Source organism: Leuciscus leuciscus (genome assembly GCF_965113295.1).
Source record: "Leuciscus leuciscus genome assembly, chromosome: 11".
Classification (NCBI taxonomy): Eukaryota; Metazoa; Chordata; class Actinopteri; order Cypriniformes; family Leuciscidae; genus Leuciscus; species Leuciscus leuciscus.
In genome coordinates, this window is record NC_138735.1 from 15666467 (window position 1) to 15678797 (window position 12331).

Here is a 12331-nt window from a genome sequence, read left to right on the forward strand (position 1 = left end):
ACAACACATTTGTAAATCGATAACATACCACTTTATGTGGTACCACTCATAATTTATGAACGTAGTCATTTTGTAAATGATTAGCTCATCATTAACTAATATTTTATAAATGATTTGTAACTGAATTAACAAAACAATCAATACATTTTAGCATATCACTTATTAATCATTTATGAACGTTTATTCATGTTTTGTAAATGATTAGTTCATCACTAATAACTACAAGTGACTTATAACTGAACGTTATTAAAATATTAACCATGGGAGAGTCTGCAGTGACTGTTAACTTTCTTTAAATCTCTTTAGTTAAACACAGTAATAACACTCAAGCTGAAGGTACAATTCACTGATTACACTTGTGGACAGAGAAAAAAAAACTTGTTGTGGGTTTTTTGGCACACAAGTATATTTAGGTTATTTCCTGTTTGTGTCAGAGCTCCAGTGATGCCCATGTTTCAGATCATGTCCTTCATCATCATCATCATCAGCTCTGTGTTTCTACACACTCACTCAGGTTGGTCCATATTACACTCAAATTATTTTTTTATTTTAAACAATCACATTCAGCAGAACCACAACTGATATGATACACAAGAGATTAAATGCAGGCATGTGATTGGCAAAGGACAAGAAAATCTATCAAGCAAAGACCCTTAAAGCATCTGACTGGAGAAGACTTTAAATACAGGGCACAAGTCACATGTCATAATTACTTTTATGGTGCTGTGTTGTCCTTTTTGGAGCTTGACTTTCCTATATCAGTTTACTCTTTTGTTGTAAGCAAGAGCAGAATGAAAACAAATCTGTAAAACCTTTATTTTAAGAAAATATAAATATTTGACCTCTATAAGGTTTAAATTATAATGCTCTAATGTGTTTTTATGTTTCAGCTGATAATATCTACTCTGCAGAGATGCCTGAGACAGTAACAGCTCTGACAGGCTCTTGTGTGCAGATTCCTTGTACATTCACCGTCTCCAATTTTGAGGACAAACGTAACAAGGCAGAATCTATTAATGGGATCTGGCTAAAAAATAAATCAAATTTTGCTAATGACGACAGTTTAATAGTTTTTAATAGCAGCAAAAACATCATAAGAGGATTTAGTGACATACAGATGACTGGAAATCTCAGTGAGAGGAACTGCACAACTGTCTTCTATAACATCATGATGAATCATTCAGATCTTTATTACTTCAGACTGGAAATGGAGCCAAATGTGTTCATAGCAACGTTTAACCCCGATAGAGATCATTCAAAAAAGACTGTGAGGATCACTGTCAAAGGTAAACGTCATCTCTATTGTCTTTAACATACAGGTTCTTATGCTTTCCTTCACTTGTAAGTCACTTGTTAAATTAAATAAATGAATACATTTAAATGTAAATATTATTTACAAACATCACTAAGAACAGCTTCTTAATGATGAGCTACAATCATTTATTTCTGTAGATTCACCACAACCTCCTGAACTTAAACCCACTGATCTGAAAGAAGTGATGGAGAACACAACAGTCAGTCTGAGCTGCTCTGCTGAAGCCCCCTGCCCCAAACAACCTCCTACAATATCCTGGTCCTACATCCCTCAATCTGCCCACATTACAACACAGTTACAGGAGAAACCTAATAAAACCCAGTCAGTGTTTTCAAACATGACCTTCAAAGCTTCATACATAGATCACAGAAAGAACATCTCCTGCAATGTTACATATCCAAGAAAAACATCTGAAGACTCAACTGTGGAGACCACCGTGATACTACAAGTCCTGTGTAAGAGATTAGACTGCTTACTTCCTTTAACATAGCCCTGTGCGTACTTAAACGCACAAAGTGCTGCTTAAACAGAATTAGGTGTTTAGCTTCCTAGAAATGTCTAATGCACAGGTGTTTTACTGCTTTTCCTATTTATGTGCTTGTGTCAAAGTTTCTCCAAAAGAAACTCACATCACCGTCGATCCATCTGCTTCAGTCTCTGTTGACACTAATGTGACTTTGACCTGCAAAAGCAAAGCCAGTCCATCAAGAGAAATGAACTACATCTGGTACAAACGTGGACAGGAGATTCCAATAGCCCAGGGAAAGCAGATTACCTTCGCTGGAACTCATAATAATACAGGATGGTATTCCTGCACTGCACAGAATAAACTTGGAAAACAGTCATCAGCAGAGATCCAGCTCACAGTTGAAGGTGAGTTTACACAGTCTACATGTAAAGAACAAGGTAATTTACAGATTTAAGGCATTGAAGATTATACTGAAATACAACATTCTGGTGGAATTACAAGTGTTTCACATCCTATAGGACAAGATGGACAATTTATGCCTCTGATTGCTGGTTGTGTGGGAGGAATTGTGGCAATTCTCATGCTCTCTGCTCTTGGGTTTTGTGCAAGGTAAATTAAGTAATACTTTCAGTTACTTAATCATTGCTGAAGTCATTTTGAAAGAGTCAGTTTTAAGATGTACTCAGCATTGTGCTTGTGTTAGTTTAAGCCTCATTCACTGTTATGAGAGTTGCTAGTGTTTGACTTCATACAGTGATCAGATCAGCTATTAAAGCACTTCTGTTTAAGCAGCACTTTGTGCATTTAAGTACACACAGGGCTATGTTAAAGGAAGTAAGCAGTCTAATCTCTTACACAGGACTTGTAGTATCACGGTGGTCTCCACAGTTGAGTCTTCAGATGTTTTTCTTGGATATGTAACATTGCAGGAGATGTTCTTTCTGTGATCTATGTATGAAGCTTTGAAGGTCATGTGTGAAAACACTGACTGGGTTTTATCAGGTTTCTCCTGTAACTGTGTTGTAATGTGGGCAGATTCAGGGATGTTGGACCAGGATATTGTAGGAGGTTGTTTGGGGCAGGGGGCTTCAGCAGAGCAGCTCAGACTTACTGTTGTGTTCTCCATCCCTTCTTTCAGATCAGTGGGTTTAAGTTCAGGAGGTTTTGGTGAATCTACAGAAATAAATGATTGTAGCTCATCATTAAGAAGCTGTTCTTAGTGATGTTTGTTAATTATGTAAATAATATTTACATTTAAATGTATTAATTGATTACATTTATCAAGTGACTTACACTTGATCAGTTTTCAGTTTAATTATTAATTTCCTCTCACAGGACCAGAATAAAGACACACAGGGGAGACATTGTTGGAGACAAAGAGTCCTTGCATCAGGTTTTTGAACTTCCTCAAACAACAGTCAGTTCACACCACTGCACAAACAACCACACAACCATTTTTATAGATCATTGTCATTGCTATAAAGCAGATGCTCTCAATTCTGGTCCTGCACATTCTGTATGCCTCTCTTAATAATATATTTCTAATGCACATCTAATAGAACTAAATTCAATTTATTTTCAAATTAAATCGCATAGCTCAGTCATGAAACTTTAGATGGTGCAGGCTGATAGGTCCTTTACATGCAATTTCTAGCAAACACATAATTTACTACAGTAGCACAAACTGATTGGCCTTGAGCTTGCTAGCTTGCTCAACAATTAAATAGTCTGGTTACACCTTATTTTGCAAGGTGGAAGTAAGCTATTTCCTGTGAATGTGCAAGACTTCTAATTCATAAATAGCTAGAAGAATAACAAAGTGCAGTAAACGGTAAATGTTTTATTCATATATAGCATGTCTATGTATCTATTAGCAGTAGCAAGTCCATACTCTACAGAAGCAGCAGCGTGCTTAGCAGTTCTAGTCAGTTAAAACCAAGTACATGAACATAGTCATAACCATTAACTATTCCTAGAGTTGTCATGTTTGAAATGCTGGTATATATACACCAAATGTTTTTTGTTTTAATTTTTAGGCACAGGACGAAACTATTGACAGGAATTCCATATACGATGATGTTCACACCGTAACCACCCAGGACAACAAGATCTCTGATGATTATAGTGTGTGTGAGCATAAGACTGAGTTCACGACTCAGTCCGACCACAATAGAGGAAAAGACCAAACTGAAGAAGACAACCATGAAAGAGGTTCAGATGTAGTATATGCTCAGGTCCACATGATACGCAAAAAACCAACAGCCATTAGTGTTGTGCCAGAGAACATTTATGCTCAGGTGAAAAAATAATTGTTTACATCTCATAGCAAAAAAAAGACAGTTTTATTTCTTTATGCTTATATATGCTATAGGGCAGGCTATATGTCTTCTCATGTGAACAAATATATTCCTCTTTTAGCTTTAGATTTTCTGATGCATAAAAGTATATCATTAAAAACAATGAGTGACTGCATTTCTCTCTATTTTCATGGGGTGGGGGTGGGGTGTTCTGTTGTTGCATTTCTTTATAGAAATTATACTTCCTAGTAGAGATGTGCTATATAGGCCTATTTTAGAAAGGCTTTGTTTTTTTTTTAACTGTTAACGTCCTATTAGTTCAATCAGTCAGTTAATTATAGTTAATTCATAGTCAAAGAAGATAAAAAAATAATGCATAACGGCCTACTTGTACAATTGGTTAACATAGGCTACTTATGTGGTTTAAGACTGCTAGCTAAAAATAAACGGAGAGGAAAATCCTCTTTACTGGAGAAATCATACAGATGTAAGCTAGTAAGTTAGAACAGAGAGAGTAAGTTTTCACTATACTTTAGACTTTAGTCATGATTAAAAATGTGTTCTTCAGTACGTTTATGTGAGGCTGCCTTACCTGTAGATGTTGCAAGCTAGCTAAAATCGTAAGCATGTAGCAGTAGCACGTCGTTACTTTAAAAGTGCATGAAAAGTGCATTTTACAAAATTCTTTTACAAAGGCTTAGCCCCCCTATATTTCCCCAGAAAAAAAGTCCTGTTTGATGACATTACACTGGGGTGTTTTGCAATGTCACGTCATGAAACATGTTAAAAGGCTGTTGCCACAAAGAGGACAGTTTTAGGCACTTCTGCTTCTTATAAGGGAAACTACTTTGCTGAGGTAAGAATTTTTACAGATTTTAATCTTTTACCTCTCTTTCGCACACAATACATTTTTATGTCTTATGTGGGCTATAATTTGATCACCAACATGTTCATTATTTCACAGTTTAGCTACACATTATCTGTAAATAACAGAAAAAGTGAGATCTGAGTTGCTATAGTGGTGAGAGTTTGCGGTAGCTGACCAGTAGCACCTCAATGCAGAACACGAGATCTGGGGGGCGGAGTTGGATCCAGATAAAGGGGTGGGGATTGGTAGGTTTAGGGGTGGGTTTAGGGATTAAGGGGTGGAGATGGGTAGGTTTAGGGGTAGGTTTAGGGATCAGGGGGTGGAGATGGGTAGGTTTAGGTATATGTAAGGTGGGAGGAGTTGGATCTAGATCCGACTCCTCCCCGTGGATTTCATGTTCTGCAGTGAGGACCATCTCTAGCTGACTGTGAGTTCCTGTGAGTTTTACTAAATGAAGTAATTGTTCCAGGAATTAATCTAAAAAAAAAAAAATTGTGACAATGAGGAAATAATTTGGTATAATGTTGAGGGTAAATGTGGCTGAGTCGTCGTGAGCTGATGTAAACACTCAGGAGAAGTTGGATGAGTTGGAAACAGATGGGATCTTTTTATTTACCCCAATTAAGGCCAAAGAAAGGCAATAAAAAATTACAAGAAAAAACAAAAAAGAAAAAAAAATACTGTTTAGTAAATAAAATAAATTGACATGAGAGTCAGAAAAAAAAAAGAAAAAAAAACACAATCAAAATTTTGCAGCTGCTTAGAAATTGACCTTTGCACAAGCCACTATTCATAGAGCATCACACAGACTTATGTCCTCTCATCTCACGCTCCTCCCAAGAGAATGAAGCTACTAGTCTTTATAGAACTGAAGGCACCCCTGGAATTGGCACATACCAACACAATATTACAATACAGGGGTGGCTCAGGTGAATAGCCATCAATGCTTAAAAACAGCCAAAATGCTACAACTATACAACTAGAAAATTACAAAATATTATTTATATGGTTCCAGCTAACATTTGGCAAAGCCACACGTCATATTAACAGCCAAAAAATTAATAACTCAAACTCCGGGTCACTTCCAATTGACCCGGAAGTCATAGCGTCATTTAAACCCCACCATTGCGGCAAAATTCCTTTACACCAACAAACCGGAGACGCCAATAAGACACACAGATGGTATGTCAAAGATATGTTCCTTTTAAACTAAATAAACAGATACATAATTAACAAAACATATGTTGCGTGGTTATTGAAACTGATCATGATTGTGAAATAAATGTCATGGTTTTAAACAGTAAGATATGTATTGATAGTAGTAGCTATAGCAAATAAATCACCGTAGTATTAGATATTATAAGTGTGCACACGAAAACTACGGGATTACTGTGGGGGTTTTGATAATGGTTAGGTTACCGCTGATTTCAAACAGTGTAAGGATTAACAAAACACATTGACACACTTGACAAACAAATACAGGCAACATTTGCACTCAGTCTTTGTGAACTGGAATAGGTAGCGCGTCGCTACCGTGACGGTAGCTATGCGCCCCGTCACATATAATTTTATTTTTTATTTTTTGTATTTATGAAGTTAAGTGAATAAAAATAATTTATGTTTGTCTGCAGCTCAAATGTATCACTTTTGCTCATGTAACCAAATGCAGTCAATATATATATATAGTAATAAATTGTAATTTTGATGTTACGACATAAAGCATTTTTTTTTTATCTTATTCAACATGAATATTTACAGTGGATGAATAAAAGAAGTTAACAATCAATACAACAGAATACATGTATCTGTGTGAGTCTAGCAGTGAAAATATAGGAACTCATTGTTCTATATCATCATTGAAATGAACAAATGTTGTATATGTGATGAAGTGTAACTGTGATGGTGTTGTGGACTAATTTGTCATTATTGTTGAGTCCAATGTCATCCTCGCCACAAACCCTGATGGCAGGAATCCAGATAACTTCCTTCATTTTCATCAGCTCTGTATTAATACATACTTGCTCAGGTAGGTAGATCTTTGCTGTCATTATGAATGAGGATGAGTATTATTATAATGTGCATTAATAGAAATTTAAACCCAAATGCTCAAATCTCTAGCTTGACTAATGTGTTTTTATGTTTCAGCTGATGATGATATACTCTGCAGTGATGCCTGAGACAGTAACAGCTCTGACAGGCTCTTGTGTGCAGATTCCTTGTACATTCACCATCTCCAATTTTGAGGATAAAAAAAATCTATTAATGGGATCTGGTTAAAAAATAAATCAAAGTTTGCTGATAAAGACAGTTTAATAGCTTTTAATAGCAGCAAAAACATCATAAGAGGATTTAGTGACATACAGATGACTGGAAATATCAGTGAGAGGAACTGCACAACTGTCTTCTATAACATCATGATGAATCATTCAGATCTTTACTACTTCAGACTGGAAATGGAGCCAAATGTGTTCAAAGCAACGTTTAACCCCGATAGAGATGATTCAAGAAAGACTGTGAGGATCACTGTCAAAGGTAAACCTCATCTCTATTGTCTTTAACATACAGGTTCTTATGCTTTCCTTCACTTGTAAGTCACTTGATAAACTTAATAAATAAATACATTTAAATGTTAATATTATTTACATAATTAACTTTCATCACTAAGAACAGCTTCTTAATGATGAGCTACAATCATTTATTTCTGTAGATTCACCACAACCTCCTGAACTTAAACCCACTGATCTGATAGTGATGGAGAACACAACAGTCAGTCTGAGCTGCTCTGCTGAAGCCCCCTGCCCCAAACAACCTCCTACAATATCCTGGTCCAACATCCCTGAATCTGCCCACATTACAACACAGTTACAGGAGAAACCTAATAAAACCCAGTCAGTGTTTTCACACATGACCTTCAAAGCTTCATACATGGATCACAGAAAGAACATCTCCTGCAATGTTACATATCCAAGAAAAACATCTGAAGACTCAACTGTGGAGACCACCGTGATGCTACAAGTCCTGTGTAAGAGATTAGACTGCTTACTTCCTTTAACATTGCCCTGTGCGTATTTAAATGCACAAAGTGCTGCTTAAACAGAATTTGGTGTTTAGCTTCCTAGAAATGTCTAATGCACAGGTGTTTTAATGCTTTTCCTATTTATGTGCTTGTGTTTCTGTCAAAGTTTCTCCAAAAGAAACTTGCATCACCGTTGATCCATCTGCTTCAGTCTCTGTTGGCACTAATGTGACTTTGACCTGCAAAAGCAAAGTCAGTCCATCAAGAGAAATGAACTACATCTGGTACAAACGTGGACAGGAGATTCCAATAGCTCAGGGAAAGCAGATTACCTTCACTGGAACTCATAATAATACAGGATGGTATTCCTGCACTGCACAGAATGAACATGGACAACAGTCATCAGCCAACCCGATATCACGCCAAAACGTGTATTATACACGCTGGTCCACTAGCGGATGTGTGTCAATGTCACGCTTTGCCTCCTCTAGGCGTGAAAATGACACGCGTGAATGAAGGTTGAGTACCAGCAGGGGGCGATAATTTCCTCAATGCCAACAACTCCCCACGGACCAAATTCCCACGTCGATCCTGAATGGGGAATAAATTACATTTTAACATATTCAAATAGAAAACAGATCGCCTATTTTAAATTGCAATAACATTTCACAATATTTGTTTTTACAAAGATTTACTGTATTTTTGATCAAATAAATGCAGCCTTGGTAAGCAGATTAGACTTCTTTCAACATTAAACATCTTACCGACCCCAAACTTTTGAACAGTAGCGCACATGTAACATTTACTATAATTATTCTAGTTTGTGCAATTACATTTATTTTGATTGATTGTTAAAGTTCAAATGGATTGTGTTATGTTCTGTAATTGTTGTTAATAAATCTGTCAGAAGAAAATGTGCAAAAGTTTTACCTATTGGGGTACAACAGTGGCAGTCTTTAAAAAAATGAACTGGTTTTACTACGGTAACCATATACACGACTAATTACAGTTGCATCAAGAGCACAAATCACAAAATCTTTTAGTGGTCATGAAAAAGTATTCAGATTTAGCATATTAATGATGCATTCACCTCATATATCACGACACACTGCTTCTGTTCATGAATGCAGTTTACATGCTGAATATGCATTGTGCAATAACAGAATCACAGTTATCTTCTTTATTTTGTTACAGTTCTGCATGTATAATATGACAAATCCAGGAAGCCTTGCTGCAAGAGAATTAACTATTTTTGGTTTCCTTTGTCCAACAGCTTCTGTTTTTACCCACCAACCTTCCCTGTTACTGCCACCTGTATCTCTTTATAAGAAAACCAACGGCTCTTTTAAGAGCCACTCATATTCTCCTCTTACTGCCTCTCTCTCTCACACACTCTCTCTATTCCTCTCTCTCACTCTTACTTTCTCTCTCGCTCCATCTCTCTCTCTCTCTCTCTATCTCCATTTATTTCTTCTAAAGCTTCACTGTCTTCAAGTAAGTATTGTTACTCTATTCTTTATTTTTCTTTCACCTTACTCTCTCTCTCACTGTCCAAAACATTTTTAAAAATGTAGTTTTATAAAGCCTATAGCCACCCTATACTCTGTCCTCAATTCTTTTTGTCTGACCGTGTTTTTATCTTCTTTTCCAGTATAGTATCTTTAAAATGGCTGCTCAACAAGACAGAGGGAGAGCAGATGATGCTATTTTCATTGCAGACATGCTTCTTGCTCAAACCAAAGTGAGTATTATTATTAAAAAAAATTTGAGACAGTCATCTTCCAGTATTGGTAATAATACTAAAGAGTGGGAATTAGAGCGCAAAATCTGAATGAACTGCTCAGGAGTTGGCTGTATTTCAGTGTTATCATACAATGCTCACTTTCTGTCATGCAAGGCAAAGAAAGCGAAGGGCAAAGCAACATCTGCTAAAGGCAGTAAATTGAATGTCCGATGGGTGGAGAGACACGAAAACATGCTTCAGCTACAGGTCGTCCATGTCTTCCAAGATTATTTGTGATTACCCACCCAATCTTTCTTAACTAAGTATAACTGTGCCCATTGTATACAGAATTCAGCTTGTTATTTGTTATGTAATATATAAGCACAGTTTATAAGGGCTTTATTTGTCAAAATGTCTTTCCATAAACACAATTAAAACTTTGTTTCAGGGATTGAAGGCAGCACACAGTGAGCACTTAATACATAAATTATGCATTATGGGTGAATTATTCCTTTAAGGATAACCAGGTTCTGCCATTAGCAGGCTAAAGTCGCTGAATGACTTGTACAGTCAGTTTGGAATAATGTCATCACAGTGAAGTCATCACAGCTGAAAATAGCCTATCATTCCACAACTAGACTAGAATAGAATAGACAGTTGATCTTGCAAAATCAATTTCCATCGAAGTGTCTATGGGATAGGGTTGCACGAAATTGACAAAATGTGATATTGGAATATTGATCATGAATATTGTGATAACGATATTAATTTAGATATTCTTAAACATATGTAAAAACACAAAAGTTGATTGGCCCCATTCTGATATTTTTCGCCTTCGATCTCCATTTTTTCGTTGTCTCCCAGAGTCACACTTATCTTCTTTTCTGTTATTTCTTTTCTTTTGCTCCTCTGACTCTCTTCTCTCTCTCTCCCTCTTCACTCACACACTGTCGAAGTATGCACACACATCATGTGGTGTTCTATTTGATTATATTTTTAAATGTAATTTATTTCTGTGATCAAAGCTGAATTTTCAGCATCATTACTCCAGTCTTCAGTGTCACATGATCCTTCAGAAATCATTCTAATATGATGATTTGATTTGATTTGATGATTTCAAGAAACATTTATATATATATATATATATATATATATATATATATATATGCATTTGGCAGAAGCTTTTATCCGAAGCAACTTACAGTGCACTTACAGGGACAATCTCCCTGGAGCCCCTGGAGTAAAGTGCCTTGCTCACGGACACACTGTGTAATTTATTATTATTATCAATGTTGAAAACAGTTGTGTAATTCTTTTTTTTTAGGATTATAATAATAATAAATGTTTCTGGACTCTGAATTTGTTTACAGTTTCACCTTACACAAAGTAAGAGTATGGTTTTGTGGGGCTTACAACTTATTTTCAATATTCTTCATATAGCTCCTTTTATGCTTACCTTTTTCAAGAGAAACTGGGGAGGCTGCTGAAGGTCCTTCTGGGGAGTGGGGTCTTTTCCCCAGGTTCTGGGATTGCTGCTGTGGTTGTACTGAGGGTGCTAAAAGGGACACTGACTGTCCAATTGTGGACTTGTAGGCCCAGAGAGAAGGAAATGAATAGTGGAATAAAGTCGTTATTTTTGTTTGTTTTTGCGCACAAAAAGTATTCTCGTCGCTTGATATACTTAAGATTGAGCCACTGTAGTCACTTGGACTATATTAACAATCTCTTTAATAACTTTTCTGGGCCAGCAAGTTTGGGCCACCTAGCAGCCTATGGAGAGTGACCCAGCACTCAGATTTCATCAAAAATATCTTAATTTGTGTTCCGAAGATGAACGAAGGTCTTACGCGGTTGGAACAACATGAGGGTGAGTAATTACTGACAGAATTTTCATTTTTGGGTGAACTAACCCTTTAACTAATGAAACCTTATTGTAAAGTGTTGTCACGTTAGTGAAATTAAGTTGTATGTCGCTTAAAATTGGATGTTGAATAATGGTTATTTTTTACCTACATTAATTTGTGTTAAGTTTATAACAAATTGAATGTTTGTTTGTATCCATTTTACATGTCAGTCCATTAAGGTAAATGAGATCTGTTTGAAATAACAAAATGTGAGAGAGATTTAAGACTGTTGCTTTTAATGTATATTCTGACTTCCCATTATTTTTAAATTGAAAGTTTTGAATAAGTTGTATGTTATATGAATGTAAGAGGGCTCTTTTGTAGTTCCTTTGTTAGTTTGAAATGTTTGTTTTTTGGTCAATAAAAAAGTAATAGATGAAATATCCTGTGTCTGGCCATTTTTAGGTAAATTTAACCATCTCTGAATAAGTAATGTTTAATTATTTCTATTGACTTATTATTATTATTATTATTATTATTAATAATAAAAATTAAGTAGATGGACTTTTGCCTGCTAACAATAGAGTAATTATTACTCAGTAATTAGCTGTGTAATGTATTGAGAAATATTAGGTAGACTTTACCTAATTTTGTTGTCATAGCCATTAAATGTAGGTACTCTTTATTAAAAAATATGGGATGAAATCTACCCAAACAAAGTGAGTGCAAATTGTTACCTACATTTTATTGGGTAGATTCTATAGGTTTGTTTTCTGATGACTTCGACGTCACAGCGCTG

At 35.9% G+C, this 12331-nt stretch overlaps 1 protein-coding gene across 5 annotated transcripts in view; it reads left to right on the forward strand.

The window, feature by feature from the left end:
• LOC309509901 (B-cell receptor CD22-like) overlaps positions 1–10760 on the forward strand; it is a 64486-nt gene extending 53726 nt beyond the window's left edge. Inside the window, exons 2-7 of one of the 5 annotated variants that reach the window (XM_082184885.1) lie at positions 891–1286; positions 1453–1770; positions 1925–2188; positions 2303–2393; positions 3120–3201; positions 3821–5822. In XM_082184885.1, coding sequence (XP_082041011.1) covers positions 891–1286; positions 1453–1770; positions 1925–2188; positions 2303–2393; positions 3120–3201; positions 3821–4093 — 1424 coding nt within the window. In that variant the 3' untranslated portion in view covers positions 4094–5822. Of the gene's footprint in view, positions 1–890; positions 1287–1452; positions 1771–1924; positions 2189–2302; positions 2394–3119; positions 3202–3820; positions 5826–7656; positions 7972–8131 lie in introns of those variants that run through there. The other 4 variants (XM_082184887.1, XM_082184886.1, XM_082184889.1 and 1 more) reach the window with 4 other exon arrangements.
• Positions 10761–12331: the final 1571 nt, after the last annotated feature.